Below are 19,383 nucleotides of genomic sequence, written 5' to 3'. Positions count from 1 at the left end.
AGGCGCCGCGGGGGCCGCATCCTCGGTGCCGACCGGGGAAAGTTTGGGAAGTCGCCGCCGCGGCTTCGCAGCGGCGGGGGACGCGCGGGCCGGGCCGCCCTCCGCGCCGCGCTCGCCCTCTCCGCGCCGCTGCTGAATAATTCATGGCGCGGCCGCCGGCCATTAGCATGCACCGGGCGCGCGGCGCGTCTGTGCCAAGCCGCCGCCGCCGCATTCGGCACCCGGGCCGCGCCAGATGAGCGGCCGCGCGGCAGCCGGGCCCGCGCTGTCCCCGCGCCCACCCGCCCGGCGGCGCCCATTGTGCCGGGCCCGCGCCGCCGGGCCGCCCCGGGGCCGCCCCGAGCCCGCCCGCAGCCCTCAGCGCGCCCGACGGCCCGGCTCTGCAAGTTGGGGCCCGCGCCTCCCGCCTGCCCGGGAAGCACGTGAACTTGGAGAAAGTCGCGGAGTGCGCCGGCCCGGACCTCCGCGGCAGGGCGTGGACGCCCCCGGCCCGGCGCGCTTTCGTTTTCGTCCCGGACAAAGGTCCCTCGAGGCGCTAGTCGCGGACGCGGAGAGCGGGTTCGGCCGGCCGCTCCTCGGAGAGGTCCGGTGGTTCCATACGGGCGAGCTGGAGTCAGGAGAGGAGGAGCGGCGCGGTGCGGGACCTGGAGAGTGGGGCCTGGCGGTGCGCTTCGCCCGGCTGTCTCTCCGTCCCGGGGCCGTCCGGCCCGGCGAAGAGTTGCGGGAGATGGCACCGCGCTGCACTCTGCGGTTTACACGCGTGAAGGAGGGAAGCGTTCGGGACCCAGGACTCAGACCCATGGCCCAGGGCCTGTGGCGTGTGGGCACGATAGCGCAGCGCTGCCTGCGTCCAGGCGCGTTCCTCCGCCAAGGGCAGGGCAGTCGACCTGCGTGTCCCGGGTCACGATCGGGTTCCGGGAGACTCCTGAGGATGGTAAGTGCATTTCTCACTTTCGCTACGTAGTGAGTATTTAAATATTAATGAAGAGATTTCTAAGAAGAGCCTGTAGGGCAGGCCGGCCTTCCACAGACCCGGGAGGGAGGTTGCTCTTGAGCCTGAAGCCCGTCCAGCTTGGCAAGAACTCCACGGCCGTCGTTAAAATTCAGGAACTTGTGATTTGTGAAATACAGTTTCTGATCTGTGTGGTGTGTGGACCATTTGCCAGAGAGAATCTTGTTGGACACATAAAATAGCGCTAGCAGGTATCTTCAGCAGAATAGGAAAAAAAAAGAGAGAAAGCATCTGTTTTTAGCTGTGATGTGTTCGGAAGGGTTATCTGGAAGCTACAATCCCTGTTTGAAAAATTGACATCTTTCATTCCCTTCTACTAAACCAACCAAAGCGCCTCTTATTTTTTTTTTTTTTCCTGCTGGTCAAGCATTTATGGAGAGCTGACTTAGGGGGCCCGCAGTCAAGCATTGGCGGCCACCGGGCCGGTTGAGTGAAAGGCCCTTGTGTGGGGCTCTTGTTTATGGTGGCATAAAACGAAAAACAACTCATAACTTTTCGTAATAAATCCCCCTTTATAGGTGGCTCACACACAGGCCCAGCCGGCGGCCCTGGGGAGTTTGTGGGGAGCAAGAAATGGGTGAAGGAATGCGCGTTTGCCGTAATTACAGGGTTGTAAGGTAACGCTGAAATTAATTTCTTCAAAGTTGGGTTTCAGAAGCCAGGGCGGTCTCTGCAGGCCAGCCCTGTCTTCGTTTTATTTTAGTTCGTTGGTTCTAGCCATTTGGGGTTTTAAAATGCATGTTTGTACTCGCGGGTACCTATCCTGTTAAAGTGAAACCCATCCTGGGGGGGGGGGGGGCGGGATTAAGGCCGCTTTTTAATACCATCCTATCACAGGTGCGATTTCCCCTCTGCTCTCCCCATCTTACTGATGTGGTTTGGAGAACCTTCATGGGTGCTTTGACCACAAAATAATGGGCAAGGGGGGCCGTGTTTCCCTAACGCCCCAGAGTTGTGAGCTGGTACCTGAAGGCGATGTTTCCGGGAACATGGACAGAGGCCCAAGTAGCCCAGGCCTGCCTGACAACAGCCTCGCCCCGGGCTGCCTGGTTCCCTAGAGCCCTGGGAAGAGCCCAGAGGAAAAAGGAGACCATTTCCCTGAGATCTGGCCAACCCCCAGGCACAGAGGCTGAAAGTTTGCTTAGGTGCTGCGGACGAGACCCGGGGGAGTCTCTTCTGCTAAGCTGCTATGTCCCCCACCTCCCATACCACATCCTCACCTCCCACGGTTTGAATTTTTATTTATGAGTCTATCAGAGGCAGTTAGCAGACGTGAAACCCGGGTGGGACATTCAAGAGCGATCTCAGGAACGGGGTTGCCGCTGCCGAAGGCCTGCTTCTCCAGCCGGGAGCTGTTGCTTGGCATTGGCAGTGACCGGTTTCGTAATCAGGAAAAGCTCAAGTTCCAGCCGACCCTCGCCTGCAAAATGCGGGAGATGCTCTCTCCGGGTCCACAGATGACCTGTGACATATCTCGTGATGGGCAGGAAGGTGTGGCATTCTGCTGACCCCCAAACAAGGGGTATCCGTTGCTGCTTCTCCACGGGCCTATGGGAGCAGGGAAAGGCCTGGGCATCCAAGGAAGCACCCCCAGAGCCACTTAGTGGGGGCTGGCTATTTGCCAAAGCTCCAGAGGCCCATCTCCCCGGCCCCAGTGTGCCCCTGGCACACAGAGGGTGATGGGGTTGAGAGTCTCTAGTAAACAGTGCGCCCCCCACCCCCCCACCCCCACACAGAGGCACGGCCTCGGCACCAACGCCGTCCGGTCTTGCCTTTGTCCTTGTTCCTTGGAGCCAGCCCAGTTCCAGTGGAGACTTGCCCCCCCCCCCCCCGGGGGGGTGCTTCTTACCATGTTGGGATATCCCATTCAGGCAAAATTTAGTTTTGAGGATATCCACACCAAAGTCGAGGTTCTGAAAATGAACTGGCGCCTGCCTGCTTTTTGTCACTTCTGGATTGAATAGAAAGAATGTGCTAGGCAGGGGGACAGGGTCTCGTGGACTGAGGTGGGCTCGTGGGAGGATGGCCCTGGTATTTCTGCTCTTGTTTAAAACCAGGGCCAGCCCCCAGGTCTTTCCCTGCCTGCGCTTGGGGCTGAGTCATGCCCAGCCTTTGGCCACTTGAAGCCCCAGATCCTGGGTGAGGGGTGTTCAGGGTACTGGTGGGGTCCGGCTGCTTGGCACAGGCAGTATATGGTGATGAGGCCTCCACTGGGGCCTGGTTGCACACACCACCTGAACAGGTGCAGATGGCACTGTGCTTTGCTCCAGGGGCACAGCGGGGAGTTTTGTGGCAGGGTTACTTTTTGGGTCTGTGTGGTTTGCACCTGATGGGACAGTCTGTGAACCGGTCTCGCCTGCTCCCATCCTCAGAAGGGTGCTGGGGCCTGTTTTGCCCCCATGTGGATGAGGCCTGACTGGAAGGCAGTCCCTGGGGCTGAGAGAGGGGCCCGAGGGCTTTGGCCACCCTGACAGGCCCTCAGCCAGAGCAAGTGCTCCCTGGTGTCCAGGGAAACCAATGTGTGCTTCTAGTGAGGGACAGTGTCCGGGAAGGGAGGGAGGCCCTTGCAGGCCAGCCAGGAAAACATCTCACAACCGTCGTGCTTGGTTTTCCTCGGGCTTAGAGGGTGTACTTGCATGTTTGGATGTTTGGGGAGAAGGGAGAATACTCTTGCAGGAACCCCACCAACGGGGGCCGGGGGGTGTCCTGGCTCCCATCGCACAGCTCCCATCTGGCCCCTGCCCCTGGCTCACTGTGTGACCCTGGACAAGGCACCTTACCGCCCCAGGCGTGTACCCTGAGCCCTAGCACAGGAGAAATGACAGCAACATCAGAGGGGCGTTTGGAGGGTCCAGACAGCGCTCTCCCCACAAAGCACCATTCCTGGCACGTGGCAGGGACGCCATAAAGCGTGCTGGTGTTGTAAATGATAATCGCCATGTTTACCGCTGGTGATGATTATATTTTTGAGTTTCTAAGAAACAGAGAGTCCAGTTTTGGTTTCATCCGAAAGGACACCTACGAGTTTACCCCCTCCCCCCCACCCCCCACAGGTGGTGGTGCAAGGTGAACTTTGATATTTTCTCTCAGGTGGAATGCCAGGAAGCTTGCAGAGCCGGGCTTCCCTTGTCACGGGGACTTGGCTCGGAGGCACTGGGGACACTAGATGGGAGCAGGGCCCCGTGAGGTCCTGGGACGTGTTCACCGAGGAAGGAGTGGAGCCTCCCCCCAGAATGGCACTTGAGCTCACTCGGGTGCTGACCCCGGGGTCTGACCTGTGCCTCTCACCTCTTCAGGGTCCAGGGGAAGCATGAGGGCAGGCCATCACCACTTGGGGGTCCAGAGTGGCCACACCAGCTGCCAGCATTGGAGCTGGCAACGCGGGGGGCGATTTGGTGGGAGGGTTTCACCACTGATGAGCTAATTGCTCTTTGGCCACATACAAGCATACGTTTCCCACAACACTTCGTTGAGGATTTTCTCTCTTAGCTGATGGTTCAGGAGGACCCAGCAAGATGGCCCTTTCTCAAAACAAGTTATCGGAACGAGAAAGGAGCCTGGGCATCGGCTGTGCTTGCTGATGTTACAGAGCAGAGGAGGGGAAAAATGCAACAACTGTCTTCAAGCAAAGACAATGGATCTTTTATATGAAATACTTATTTTCAGGGCTGACCAGTGTCCCGTTGGCTGGGGTGCCGGAGCTCGAGTTTCTGGGTGTCACGGGCCCTGAGAACCCAGTCAGGGACAGAGATTTATAAAAAGGGAGAAAAGAAAGTCCCCTGACCCATGGTTCTTGGGAAATTCAGTGGGAACGTCTGGCTTTCTTTGTTGAGTGGAGGCTAAACTTTCTCAAGTTTAATTTTTTCCTTCTGTGATCTCTTTCACGAGGCTGCGGGGGCGCCTTCGTAAGCACCAGAAAGGTAGCCAGGTTTCCAGGTTTCGGATGGTGAGCTGGATGGGCCCTGCCACGGGCCAGACCCGATGGGCCTTTGTCTGCTGGGCGGTTGCAGGGGGGCAGGTAGTCGTGGAATGGAAGTGAAGAAAACCCGGACTCTTAAGAGGAAGGGTCCGTCCTCCGAAGGGGAGGCCATCAAGAGCGATTTCGGACAAATTTGTGATTCTCTGGGGCCCTTTGCTCCTCCCGAGGCCCATTGTGCGATGCGCTTGGGAGCGATGTGCAGGTTATCAGAGAGCCCGGCCTGCCGGGGTGAAGCCACACGCCAACCCTCAAATACCCTTCCTGGCTGGAGAGGGTGTGTTTGTAACTCCTGACAAACTGGCCCAAGAGTTAGCACTGGATGGATGTCTTCTGAATTACTGAAATGAACAGAATTTCACTCTGAGGCTTATGCACCAGCCGTCTCCGTCTCCCCTGCTCTGCTGCGGTGGATAGTGCTCAGCCCCGTTCTCGCTAAACCCACAGCCTCCACGCAGCCAGCAAGGCGCCCTATGAAGCAGGGCCCGGCTCCCAGGCTCACGTTAGGGACTCGGAGGAACTGAGCCGCCTGGGGCCAGAACTGAGAACGTCTCCCTGGCGTTGGGGGGACGTGGGGAAGGCTGCGGCAGAGAATCGGCCTGGGATCCCTGCCAACTAAGGGGGTCCTCAGTCTGGACGCCCCTGCGAAGCGGGTGAGGACCAGGGAGGGAGTGGCCCCGATGGGGGTGAGGGATGAGAGTCCCCTCCCCAACAAGCTTCCCCTTCACCCATAAGTCTTTGTTGGCAAATGATAACATTTGGCTTTAAAAATGAGGTTTCGTTTTTTAAAACTGCTTTTACATGGGGTTTTTCAGTTTGGGGTCGTTTTTGGGTTTTTTTTTTTTTTTTTTTTTTGGATCCTGGAACTCCTTCGCTGTGGTCTCTCTAAACTGCCCCCCAGAAATGCCATCAAGAGAGCTCTCTTTTGGGGGTGACCAAAACAACGTCTGAGGCCACGGGTATAGATTTGGTAAAATCGAAGTGGAGAAGGCTGGATCGGTGTGTCATGAGGCAGAAAACCCTCTGACACGGGCTTTTATTCAGGCAGCTGGGGCAGCTCCACAAGTAAATGCCCTAGGGTCTCGCTGTGAGACTCTGGATGGCGGACTTGTTGGCGCCGGATTCCGGACGGGTCAGAAACCCGCGTGGCTGCAGTAATCCAGCCCTTGAGCCGCCGGCCAGGCCTGCTGCTCCATGGGTGGCTGAGAGGTTGGTTCTCTGAGCAGACATGTGAGCAGCCGAGGTAATGATTATTATTGTGGTTGGAAATGTGTGCATGGCATGTACAAAGTGAAACAGCCTTCTTCTTCGTCTTTTTTTTTTTTTTTTTAGGGAGTGATAGAATTTTCCCTTAAGATTAAAAAAGGAATGTTGTCCCTGATCCCTTTGGCTTCTAGAGCTGGGGCTGGGTTTTTTTCGGCGGTGAACCGCCCTTCCTTAATTCTGGCATCTCAGATGGCAGGAAGAGCGTTTAGCTGAAATATTTACCTGCTGATTTGGGGCTCTTAAATCTCCATTCGCCTTTCATGTGTTTAACGGCGATATTTACATCCAAATCAGCCCTTTATAATTACATTTTAAATTATAATAAAACGATGGTGCCGGGCTTCAGTCTTGGCTGCCGCTGTGAGTTGCATTCGGGTGTACATCACGTCACCCAGACCTGCCTGGGCTCCGAGGAGGCGCCAGACATGCGGGTTCTGGCCTGCAGGGACAGACATGTGTCCTGAGCATGGCAGGCTCTGTGCGTGTCACCTGTGGAGCCCGCCCCGCCTGACCAGGAGGAGAAGGGCTTGTCTCTGGGGATTCTGGCCCAGAGACACAGTGGCGATGCTGCCAAAGCTCATGGCCCAGGGTTGCAACCGAGAAGGACCTGTTTCGGGCCAGGCTGCTCTGCCACCGGACTGATGTGTTGTGTCCTGAGCCCCACGCTGGGGCGGAGACCATATCTCCTGGGCAGCCAGCTGGCCCAGCCGAGGCCACTTCTGGTTGTGGCTATATTGTGTGCGTGTGTGTTGGGGTAAGGGGCGCCCACCACCTCTGCAGCCATAACCCAGGTTCTGCCTCCTCTCCTTGGTCAGGGGCTGGCCCCCAAATGGCCACCTGGTCTTCAGTGGCTTTCCTTGTGGAGCGTGGCGGGGGGGTGGGGGGAGCCCTCTCCTCCCCAGGGGCCAGGCTGTTGGCAGGTGTACCAAGCCGTTCCTGGAATGGAATTCCTGGCGTTCCTGGTCAGGCGCATGGCATCGGAATCCTACCTGCTTTGTCTCTGGCATCAGCTGGTGAGCTGGTCACGTGGCGGTGTGCGTGAGACCAGAGCCCGAGGACCAGAGGGCTGCTTCCTTCTTGCTCGGTCGCCTTGCCATCTCCCACCCCCTCCTTTATGGGCATGACCGTATTTGAGCCTGAGCTCCCGTCCCCAGATGCTCAGGTGTCTAGACGGTCCCTTACCCCCAGTCCTTACCGACAGAAGGGCCCATTAGCCGGACGGCAGGCCCAGCCACGCTCAGTCCATGCAGTGCCCTCCACTCCAGCACAGAGCCGGCCCTGCCTGCCTGGGGAGCCCCTGGCTCACACTGACAGCCCTGTGGCTCACCGTGCACAGGGACAGCAAGTGCCTGGCCACATAAAGGGCCGAGGGAGGGACTTGGGCAGATAGCATGGCCACACAAATGTGGCCCGGATGCCTTCAGCAAAGGACAGCCAAATCTGATAAATCTCCAAATAAAAGCTCCACGATAAACCCTCAGGCCTGCTGACCGGGTCCCAGGGCCGGAGCCCGGGCACATTCCACCTTAGCCAGGATTGGCTTTGGTGGAGTTGAAGAGTCTGTGATGATCTGAGAGGGTGTGGTGACATGCCTGGACTCTGGACGTCGGTGCCCTCATGGCGGCCCGGCTGCTTTGCAGCTCCTCTGGGCAAGGCGACTGGCTCCAGAGGGCCAGCAGGGTGCCCGGCCTGGTGCTCAGCCCTCTGTGTGCATTTTTCATTCTGTCATCCAGCAGCCCTGAGTGGTAGGAGCCGTTATCCCCGTTCCTTCTCTGGATGGGGAAACTGAGGCCCAGAGAGCTGCTGTGGCCCAGGGTCAGGTGGCCCCTCGGACACAAGGCCGACCCCGAGCCCTGGCGGCACGGCCTCTCGGGGCATCCGTTGGAACGGGCTCGCTCCGAGGCCGGGGCCCAGGGAGCGGCCGGGGTGGGGGCCCTGGGCCTCGCCCGTGCTCCCCCCCCCCCCCCCCGGGGAGCACGCCGGGTGCTGGCCGCCGCCGCCGCCTGATCCTCCTCGGGCCCGGCACAGGAACAATGCGGCCTCTATGCCGGGAGCGGGCCCGGGCCGCCTGGACTCCGGAGCAACATGGCGCCCAGGGCCGCGCCGCCTGGCCACGGGGAGGGCTGGCGCCTGGGCCGGGCCGGCTCCCCCGTCCTCCTCGGGCCAGCCGCTGAGTGGCCAGTCGCGCCTGCTGCCTCCTCCCTCTCCCACTCGGCCGCCCCCCCCCCCCGCCGCCCCCGCCTGGTGGTGGGTTCGGGGGTCCGGCCCACCCGCCTCTGCCACGTCTGCCATCCTCCCGGCACCCAGGAGCATCTTTCAAAAATTCCCGGTGGGCGGGGCCGAGCCGCAGCGGCCGCCTCTGGCCCCCCCTCCCCGGGCAGCCAGTGCCAGATGAGAGCAGGAGACAAAAGTAGCATTTTCCTCGTCCTCCTGGGCTGGCAGCAGAGCCTCCCCCAGCACCACTTGGCTCCTGGCAGCCCTGCCTCTGGGTGCCGGGGTGGCCGAGGCCCAGGCCGCGCCAGCCAGGACCGAGGGGACCGACGGTCGAGTGTGGCCAGAGCAGGACGCCTGAGGGCCCGTCGGACTGGGGCTGGCACCTGGGGACGGCCTGCTGGCCAGCGGGACCTGCCCTCCTCCTCCTGCCACTGTGCCCGGCCGGGCCAGGGGGCACCATTTTCACTTCCTTGCTTTGGAGAAAGCTCCTCATCCTCCTGCACCTTGGGTAAGTCACCTTCTTCCCTTCTCTTTTGCTGGAGACAAGCCGAGGGCTCTGCCATCTTGTGCTCGATGCCTGTTACGTTTCCTTCCCTCTAATTGGTTATCCGAAATTCAAAATTCTATTTCCGACCCCCCCCCCCCCACCTTCAGTGAAGTAAGCCTTTCCAAAAACTGCAGGGAAAACGCAGAAGCCAAGCCCATTTATTTTTAAGATCCAAAGCTATAGGCTTTGGGAATCACAATAAAAATGAATGTTTGTTATTTCACAGTAGCTGTGTGTTCAATTATAATTTGAACGAATGTTCCGGGAGGTATTAATAGGCACGGCCTACTTGTTTCTGCTCACTTGTGCTGGTTTGTCGTGGGGGTCTCATCATCATCATCATCATCATCATTATTTTAATTTTTGGTGGTGCCAGGAGTGGCAGAGGGAAAAACACCAAAGCGCCCATGCTCCTCCCAGCAAACTCCTCAGCAGGCAGGGCTGGGCTGGCACACGGGAGGGTGGGTTCTGCATTGAGAAACAGAGGCCCTTTTATTTTATCCGGCATCTTTAATGCTGCCATGTCCACAGTTTAGGGATCCAGTTCTTTTCTCCCTTTCGTTTTATTTTATTTCGGGTGTGTGTGTGTGTGGGGGGGGGGTGTTGGGAAAAAAAAAGGCTCTTTTCGGCTTTCAGCTCAGTATAGGGAAAATCTTTTTGGTTGTTTTGTGCTTTGTTTTTTAAACACTTATTTAAGCCCGGGGATTCCGCCCAACGGTGCCGTGTCCAGCTCGTAACTGCCCTGCCCACAGACGGTGCGTGGGGTCCACGTGGGCGCGTCCACCGGACGGACCCTCTGGGGGCCTGAGTTGTCCACGGCCGGCCTGTGCTGGGTCCCGTCCTGGTTTCCCATCTGCAGAACTGTGGGCCGAGACATTTGACCGTCCTGGGCCTGAACCGTGGCCAACGGGGGTGGGAGTCCCTCGAAGACCTTTGCATCTCCAGGCCGCGCTGCTGCTGCAGCCCAAAAGCTACCCTACACGGCTGCCCGAGTTCCTGTGATGGTCCCTGACCCTTCAGAAGGGCTGAACCTTTTCATATAAAAGGTGGGCTTTGCAGAGTTCAGCTCCGACTTACCTCCGTCCCCTGGCAGGCTGACAAAAACGCCCACAGATGCGGCCTGGTTTTTCCCCATGTTGGAGGGTAGCTGGGGTCTTGATTTATGGAAAATGGAAAATCAGGCCCAGAAAGTTCTAAATTGCAACGGAGAGGAAAATTCCCACGTAAATACATCTTTGTTTTCCTGATTTGGAGGCGCTGGGCCCTGTTTGTGTGGGTCTGAGCAGCCGGCCTGGGCAGATACCACCAAACATAAAAGTGAGCTCAGCTCACACAAGGACTATCACGGCTGCTTTTGTTCTTAGATTAGACAGCAGTCGATACTGGGGGTTTGGGGCTGCAGAGACAGGCGTATATAGCAGAGATAATTAAAACATTTTCATGATTGTGACAGCCACATTCTGCTGCCGCAAGCTGGAGGATCATTCTACCCAAATATTTAGCAAGCACCAAATAAAACACTGGTGACAAAAAAGAAGTAATAGGAAAAAAACAGAGTGCCATAAATTCTAAAGCAAAAGAGTCCAGAGTGTAGAGAGGTGGGTAGGAGGAAAGGAGTTTTTATTTAAAGAATTTATGCTTTTAGTAGCTGCCCATGCCTCATCTCCAAAAATTTTATTTTTTGGTATAATTAGTGTAGGTAAATAGGCCTTTAATCCTAAATCCTGGAGTGATAGTCACATTCCCGGAGCATGACTTCCTCTTCTTTTTGGAGGTAAGGGCAAGTAGCATAAAATCAATTAATTTCCATAAATGAGCATTTTCATTCTAAATTAGTATTTTCCACCGAGATTATGTTCACCTAATGGGTGTAATGTCTACGGATAACACATTTTCCAGCATACACCTTCTAGAGCTGGGATGGTTATTATGTGACCAATTACCATGTTTGTTTTTTAACTTGGGCAATGACGTTCTGCCTCCCCCCAAATCAGGAAAATGCCATGGAATCTTTTGTGTTCTGAATCAGGGAAAATATCCGTGTTCTCCATGGCACCCAATACTTCTCGGCAGGTTTTTTTTTTTTTTTTAAGAAAGTACCACGCATAGCAGTTTTCACATCATTGCTTCTATATAAATTCCACTATAGACTGAAATTATACATTCTCACAGCACAGATGGGCTGGTCTGTCATTACGACTGCTGGGTCCTTGTTGGAACACACAGCATATTTCAATTGTGGAGTCGACAATTTCGAAGAACTGAGGTCAAAATAAACAAGTTGCATTTGTGTATAAAAACAGTCCTATGATCTTCTCATCCCTTGAACAATTTGGCAGAAGAACCACCATCACCTTCATTAGATTAGAATTTAAATGTTGGTCTTTGTCTTTGCCTTTTAAGACTCCAAGTGCCCTACGTTAAAGGACCGTAAATGTTTTAATTAATGACCAATTTTTATGTTGTTTGGCAGCATGAACAGCGTTAACGCTAGATTTAAATTCAAAATTATGGGGTTTGGGACTTAAGATTTTGAGATCTTCATTAAATCTCTAGCTGTTCTGTATAGGCTTACATGAAATTATTTTGAGATGTTTATGAAAAATCAGATGACAAATATTTTGTGTGGTTTAAAGGTACATTTAAATCCCTCCCTCTTCCCCGCCGCAAAATATATATATGTGTGTGTGTGTGTGTGTGTGTATATATATATATATATATATATATATCAACAGGTAAACTAGAAAGAGTAGCTATAAACTTAAAAAAAAAAAATTATCTCACCGAGATAACAAGGTGCAGAATTTATTGGCCGTCATCACACATGAGGACAGAGAAGTTTTACAAGCACAAATAATTTGCACGCGATAACTGTTTATTTTGTGAATTTGTTCACCTGATGACGTCATCCATTCTGAGGGTTCTTCCCCACTCCCCCCGTGCCCCCCCCCCATTTTTAAGTGATCGCTCCTGCTTTTCCCCGAATTCTGGATCCCGGCTCTGCCCTTCCCAGCCTCTGAGGCCGCCTTCCCTCGCTGTGGCCCGGAGCTCACACCCGGGGCTTGTGGCCGACCCTGAACGAGACAGGGATGCTTCCCTCTGCTGTCTCCTGCAGCCTCCCAAGTCTCCTTCCATCTGTTAATGGAAGTGCTTTGTTGTGGCTTGTTTATCTGAAGGCGCATACCTGTTGGTGGAGATGTTTGGGAATATCAGGAAGGGCAAAAAGATGAAATTTGCCGGAGCTCCTGGGGAGCCGCTTTCCCTGGCGGTCCCGCTCTTGCATTTTTTTTTTTTTAACCACTTCCTCCTTTCCCATTTGGTCTTTCAGCCTATTGACCCTGGTCTTGGCATCAGACCTGTATTTACTAGCAGCCCCGAGAACATGGCGCTGGGCTGGGTGCTCTGAAAGAGTGGGCAAGGCAGAGCGGCCACCACCCTCAGAGCCAGAGCCCGGCGCCTTGCTCGGTCGGCCAAGCAGAGTGCAGAAGAGCGGGAGCTCCGGGACTGAGGCGGGGGTTCAGATTGAGTCGGTGTTAGTTCCTGGCCCTGTTGATCAAAGGCAGGTCATCTCACCTCTCCGTGTCCCTGTTTGCTCATCTGTGAAATGGGGCCAGTAGGTGTCCCCACCTCATAGTCACACACGGAATGCCCTTAGCACAGCGCTCAGTTCCCAGAGAGCACCCCATACCCGCTGTTAATCCTTGGTTGATTTCTGAGTCTCGGAAATGCCTGCCAGGCGGGGGTTAACACCGGCTCCATTTGGCCAGAGGAGGCACTGAGCCTGAAGCTGAGTCCCCAGATTCAACCAGCTGATGAAGATCAGGGATGGGATTCAGACCTGGGCCTGCCGTCCTCAAAAGCCCACGTTCATTCTGCATGTCCACACGGTGGTCAGGTGTGGACGGCGCACCTTTGCCCGTGCATGAGCGCCAGGGCGTGTGCAGGCACGCACAGTGTCCTGTGCTTTGCCTGGTACGTCGGTGATTTCCAGAGGTGGATGGGCATTTGGAGGCACTGTGCCGGCTTGGGGCAGGTGCTCTTCATGGCTTCTCAGTGAGCCATGGAGCCCATGGGCCACCCCTGGGGACACTTGCCAAGCACTCAGCTGCCCCAGTGTGATGGGTCGTCTTCCTCAGCCCAGGGCCAGCCAGAGCAGGCTGGACAGGGCACCCAGCTGCCAGGCCCCTGGGAGGTGAAGGAAGTGCCCTTTGGCTGGGCTGGCTACACGCTGGGACCTGGCCAGGCGTGGTGCGGTCTCCCCGGAGGGGCAGGCTGTTCCAGGCACCGGCCATTTGCAAACGCTGAGGAGTGGAAGTGAGCCTCTAGGCCTGGGAGAGGAAATGGCGGCACGGGCAGGCCCAGAACAGGATCCGGGAAGGCGGCCGAGGGAGGGGAGCGGCCGGAAAGCCCAGGGTGGGCCGGTTGGTGCGCTGGCGGCCCGTCCTTCGAGAAGCAGCCAGCGGGGCTAGTCTTCCTGGGCAGGTCTGCGTGCGTGCACCTACGTGCGGGGCTCGGGCCCCTGAGCGGCCACTGAACAGCTTTAGCGGCCCAGCTAGCTCATCAGTAACGTGGTGGGGACCGGGGATTTGATGAGGTCCTGTGAACGCCCAGCGCGCCTTTGGACAAAAAAAGAGCCTTGATGAGAATCTTTACAATGGGCCTGGGTTCTGTGTCTTTAAAGCGTTTATAACAGCACGAGACTCGGGAAACGGTCCGACATGGCAGATGGGAGCCTGTCTGGGAGGCCCCGGGTGGTTTGTGTGTCCCCTCATTGGGGCCTCTTAGGTAGAGACCGGAGGCGTGGACTCTCAAGCGAGCTGCCTGCCCATCCCAGCCTCAGTTTCCCTATCCATAAAGCAAGGGGATCAATCCTACCCACAGATTTCTTGTAGCCTCCCTGGTGATGAGGTCACTCCCCACTCATCCCCCTTAATGGGGAGCAGTTGTGGGTGGGCCCTGGAAAAGTGTCCCCAGCCTCGGGTCCCCAGGACTCTGGCTTCTGAGTTTCTTGAGGGACGAGGAGGGAGGGAGAGGCCAGGCCCGCAGACCCACAGAAGGGTGGGGACGGTGGGGGCCGGGCTGCTCCAGCATGTGCTGGGGAACCTCTGGCCCAGTTTCCTGGGAGCCCAGCCCTGCCCCAGGATTCCTGCAGTGGGTGGGTCTGCACTTCCGGCCCAGGCGTGGGCGGCGGGGTCCTCGAGGCAAGCGAAGTTCCCCACCCGCCAGAGCCTCCTGGTTGTGCAGCTTCTTTTGGCTCGATGGGATGAGGACCCCCACCTGAGCGTGGCATGCGGGGTCCAGGGGGGTGGCCCCCCCACCCCCGCCTGCTGGCCGTGCCCGGGCCCAGGTGACACGGCGGGGCGGCCTGCAGCAGCATCGCAGGGGCTGACCGCGGTAGAGAAGGTGCCCTCCGGCTCGAGCCTTTGTGGTTACGATCACCCGAAGAGCACGTCGCCTGATGCCAGGACCTGTGGAGGCTCTCAGCCCCGGATGCGTGGGCCTCGAGGGTCTCGGGCCTCAGTCCTGGGTGCTCTAGCTCCAGAGGTGAGCCTTGCCCCGCAAGATGCGGTCACGCTCAGATGGCTTGTGTGAACGTGCGGGTGCCGATCGCGGCTCTGGGAAGTAGCTTCCAGGTGGGCACTCCCGGGCCGGGCGGTGTGGCCGGCCACCACAGCCTTAGCGGATGCCACCGCGGAGAGGCATGGCTGCCACCGCAAGCATCCCACTGCCGGGGACGAGTGAGCAAGACAGGCTCAGGCAGGACCAGTGAAGGGACCTAGAGAAGCAGAAACCCCTGCCTTGGCCCAGTGGAGAATTGGGGGCCACACTTGGCTCCCCCAAGGGAGGGTCAGCACATGTCAGATGCTGCGCACAGGACTCAGTTCCTTGCAGTTGGGGGGAGCAACCCTTTGTTGACCTACTAAGCGCCAGCCTCAGGGCCGGCTACTTTGATGCTATTTATTTATTTATTTTAAAGATTTTGTTTATTTATTTGAAAGACGGAGCACAAGCAGGGGGAGAGGCAGAGGCAGAGGGAGAAGCAGACTCCCTGCCCAGCAGGGAGCCCGATGCGGGGCTCTCTCCCAGGACCCTGGGATCATGACCTGAGCGAAGGCAGACGCTTAACCGACTGAGCCACCCAGGCGCCCCCCTCCCTTTTTTTTAAACATCCATTTGAAAATGCAGTCGGCCCATTCTGCTTCATTCTAACATCCCATCAGAGCCAGCGTGTGCCGGCGCTGCTCGGGTGCTGGAGCATGGTGCAGACAGGATGGCTGCAGGCCCTGTCTGTGTGGAAGGTGTTAGCAGTTTTCTGTGTGAGAAAACCAAGGCTCAGAGAGGCCAAGTTCCCAGAGACACAGCGAGGGAGTAACAGAGCCTGCGCCCAAACCAGGTCTCTGACCACAGGACCTGCGCTCTCCCCACGCTGTCCCCATGCTCTGTGGAAATGGCTGGATACAAGACACCTTTTTATCGTTTCCCTGTCATGGATGCTGACCTTGGTGGGTTCTCCCCAGACACGCAGTGCCAGGAGGGCCCTGTCCTTTGCGCTGGAGGTCTGCCGCCCCCAGGGAGAGCCAGGATGGCCTCCATCCCTTCCCCCCAGGGGCCATGTCGTGCTGGTTCCGGGGCCCCCAAGGACCCGTCTCTGCCTGGGTTGCCATGACCCCAGCATCTGGGGCCTGGCAGTTGGGCCCGCAAAGCCTCCAGTGCCCTGCTGGGGTGAGGGCTTCAGGCTGCTAGGGCTCAAGGTGCCGGCTGGAGCCAGATGGTGCGCAGTGTGGCCGCAGGCCAGGGTGTCATCCCTGCTCTCGCTGTTCTTCTGGCCCACGGCAGGGAAACACACACAAGGCCCAGGTGATCTACAGAGTTTATCACTCAGACACTGGGAATAACGGCCTTTGGGGGACACTGTAAACCCTGGAACAGGCAAGACCATTTTGCAGCCTTTGATGTTCTCAAATGGCCCTTTCTGCTCTGTGCCCAACTGATACCCTTCCATGGTGCCGGGAGCCTGCAGCAGATGACGAGCTGCGGTTTTTTACAGGTTCTCCTCGTGGGGGCTGGTTGTAGCTGATGGGCCTGGACCCCTTTCTCGTGGAGATACGCATACCTTGTGCTAAGGTGCACGAGGTGGATCGGACGGCCCCTGTGAGGTCTGCTCCGAGGCAAGTGTCTCAGCTGGAGGCGGGATCCCTCAGCTCAGGGCAGGACAGAGGTGCTGGGGGGCCATGTAGAGGCCAGGGTAACTGCATGTGAGAGCAGCTCTTTGCAGGTGAGCAGGGCCGTGTCATGTTCGAGAAACCGTGCCTTGTCCGTCCATGGGGTTCCCTCTCTGGCGCTCGTGTCCCAGCGTTGCTCAGCTCATTTGATCCTCGAGCATGCCCCTCGGAAGGGCTGGGGAGCCTGCTATGGGCCTGGCTCGGGGGCCAGGGGGAGACCGACAGCACCATCCGGTGACTGGACCAGGCGGACCTTGTTGAGTACCGGGTCCTCTGCTAGAGGGCTGGAGCCGTGACAGGTGGCCGTGTGTGTCCCCCACTCACAGGCCCGGGGACCTCACTTAGCGAACACGGGCGCCCTCTAGGAGGCCCGGCCCCAGGCCTGCTGGTGCTGGCTAGGGAGCAGAAAGTTAGCCAGGAGCACCCAGTGCCCGCCTGAGGGATCCAGGAAGCCTTCCGGGGGCGGCGGACCCATAGCGCTGGGCTCACTCTTACCTCCAGCCCGGGGCCTGCCACGTCTCAGGGCCGTGCTGCCAGGCGCGGCACCGCCCCTCCCGCCACCCCACGCCAGCCCTGCACAGGCCACATCTGCTGCTGCAGCCCGCGCCAGAGCTCCACCTCCCGGGCTCCGTCCCCATGGAAACTGCTGGGGGTGGGGGGGATTCCTGCTGCATTTGGCCCGCTGACTGGTTTCCATTAGAGCCAGCCTGCTTTCCTTGAGCTCTGTCCCCGAAGTTCAAGGCTCCCCCCGCCCCAAGGTTTCTTTCACATGTACCGAGCACCAGCCTTCTGGGCCACGGGACCGGGAGCACCTGAGTGGAGCGAGGGCCTGAGGGGCCTGCGTTGCCCCGTGCCCAGGGGCCGGCCCAGGGCCATGACTGCCCTTACCTTAACCCTGCTGTGGGCTCAGACCCTGTCCTTTCCTGCCCAGAACCAGCAGCTGCTGAGGGCCCCCCTCCCCCCAGCTCCATCCCGGCTGGGCCATGGACTCATCGGCGGGGGGGCTTTCAGTAAGCCCCTTCCTCTGTCTGGGCCTCAGTTTGCCCATCTGCAGAATGAGGGATGCACGGCTTCTCCAGGTGCTTGCCGTGCCAAACAGGACGGAACAAAACAGAAAATGCAGCTGAGGCAAAGCCAAATCTCTCGGGTTCACAGTGCTGGGATTTTTGTTTGTTTTCAAAGAGGGATTTTTTTTTTTTTTTTTTTTTTAAGGGAAGGAGTCATGGAATTTGACCGGAGATGGCTGTTGGAGAGCCAGTTGGAGCCCGTGGACCCAGGGCTTGGGAAGGCCCGGGCAGCTGTGCCCGCAGGCTCCACCTGGCATCTGTGGGGTGCCCAGTGCCCTGGCTGTGAATGCAGTGAGCAAAGGCATGAAACGTGCCCGTGACAGAATCCAGAGGGCTCTGGAAAACTACCCAAGAGGCTTCCGGAGGTCAGAAATGTGGGCAGAAAATGAGATCCAGATTTAAAAAAACCCGGCTGGCTCATCCTCCTGGGAGGGAGGCCTGGGAGAGCCTTGCGGCTTGTTGACTTTGAAATGCTTGCCCAGGGCTGGTCTACAGCAGCGGCCCCTGGCCCCAGCCTGATGCCCTGGCAGAGGTGCTGCCTTCCCTCCACCTCTCAGGAGGTGGGAGTTTTACTGGAGATGACGAGCGGCCCTTTGAGGGCTCGTGCCCGACCTGCCTTCCGCTGGGCCCTGCCATTGCCCTATGGGGACCCTTTCCAGCTTACATGCAAGGAGCAGAACCTCGGGAGTGGCAGGCCTTCGGGCAGATTGCTTTCCTCCTTGGGCCTCAGTGTTCTCATCTGTGAAATGGGGAGAGTAACACAGGCCTGCAGGCACATGGGAATTAGGTGAGATTTGGACAAACGGTAGATGGTGGCATCAGAACCGCTCCCACGGCAGAAGCAGGCTGCACCTTCCAGATTGCCCCAGACTCTGGCGGGGTGACACTGGCCCAGCCTGGCCCCAGGGAAGGCTGTTTGTCAAGGTCACCTGGAATGGCTGCTGAAAAGCCCAAGGTAGCTGGTGCAGTGACATTTCCTCTTCGTCTGGGACCCCACTCAACCTCCCCCTGCATCCCCGGGGAAGCCCACCGCCCTCCTCCACGCCCCCCCGCCCCCAGGTTTGCCGACAGATCCCTGGGGGTGGGAAGCAGCAGCCAACAGACAGCAGACAACAGGGACATGCTTGCCACCCCAGCTCGAGGGACGGGGCGTGGTGGCATTTTCAGCTTTCTGCCCTGGGCAAGGAGGGAACTTGGGTTTGAGCAAGGGCTCCTTCTTGCCTTCCAGCCCGCCCTCCCCAGTGAAAGTAGGCCGAGGGAGCTGGCTCAGACGAGTAGGTGGTGACGTGGCCCAGGTTGATTTAGACATGCGGGGAGACCAGGGTAATGTAGGAAATGAAGGAAATTTCCCCAGGGAAAGGGGGAAGAGAAGAAAGAGGAGCTTAAGTGCCCAGATAATTATAAAGCCTGGCGTGGTGATTTATGGCGGGCAGGCCGGCTCCTCCGGTCTCCACCGCCCCTCCCGTCTTGGTCCCCTGTGTCCCCAGAGACCTGCTGGTGGGGGAGGCTGTGAGGCCAGCGGGCGCCGCCCAGCACCCAAGCTCTGCTTTGTGTCCTGGGGACAGAGCCCCTCTGTGTGCCGAGCCCTCACGTCTGCTATCTGGGGCAGCCTCGCGGGGCACTGACAGGCTGTCAGCCGGGAAGCTGAGGTCGGGGAGGCTGAGCCCCCCGCACAGATTCTTCAAGGACGAGCCCCAGCCAGACCGGCCGGCCCATTAGAACGGTGATGGTCAGGGTGGAGGCAGCACCTCTCATTCTTGGTGCCACGGGAGGCGGGGCAGGGCCATGGCGTCAGGCAGAAGTAAGGAGGCGCATTTCTCTGGCTTGGGATTGGGGTGCGCTCTAAAACGAAATGAGGACGCAGCTCGCCACGTTGGCCAGGGTGCAAGAGAGGCCGTGGCTGGCCGCGGTGGGCCGCCTGGACACTGCGCCGTTTGGGGCCCGACTGTGGGCAGCCCCTGCTAGGGGATTTCCTCCGTTATGACCACAGCTGTCCCCTCCAGCCCCCCTATAATTCCTGGGGGCTGTCCCCCAGCTGCTGACCTGGGTCATCGCTGGCCCCCCTCCCTGCCGCACCC

General features: G+C 58.0%; 1 protein-coding gene across 4 annotated transcripts in view; it reads left to right on the top strand.

Moving 5' to 3' along the window:
* Positions 1 to 235: 235 nt before the first annotated feature.
* LOC113922469 (translation initiation factor IF-2-like) overlaps positions 236 to 19,383 on the top strand; it is a 41,135-nt gene continuing 21,987 nt past the window's right edge. For all 4 annotated transcript variants that reach the window (XR_003519950.1, XR_003519949.1, XM_027594369.1 and 1 more), the window contains exon 1: positions 236 to 934. Coding sequence is in view for 2 of the 4 variants with exons in the window: in XM_027594369.1 (XP_027450170.1) it covers positions 236 to 934 (699 nt within the window). In the remaining 2 variants the exon portion in view is untranslated. The remainder of the gene's footprint in view (positions 935 to 19,383) is intronic.

The sequence above is a fragment of the Zalophus californianus genome, chromosome 9 (assembly GCF_009762305.2).
Source record: "Zalophus californianus isolate mZalCal1 chromosome 9, mZalCal1.pri.v2, whole genome shotgun sequence".
Lineage (NCBI taxonomy): Eukaryota > Metazoa > Chordata > Mammalia > Carnivora > Otariidae > Zalophus > Zalophus californianus.
The sequence above is the reverse complement of the archived record's forward strand: the minus strand, read 5'-3'. Positions and strand labels throughout refer to the sequence as shown.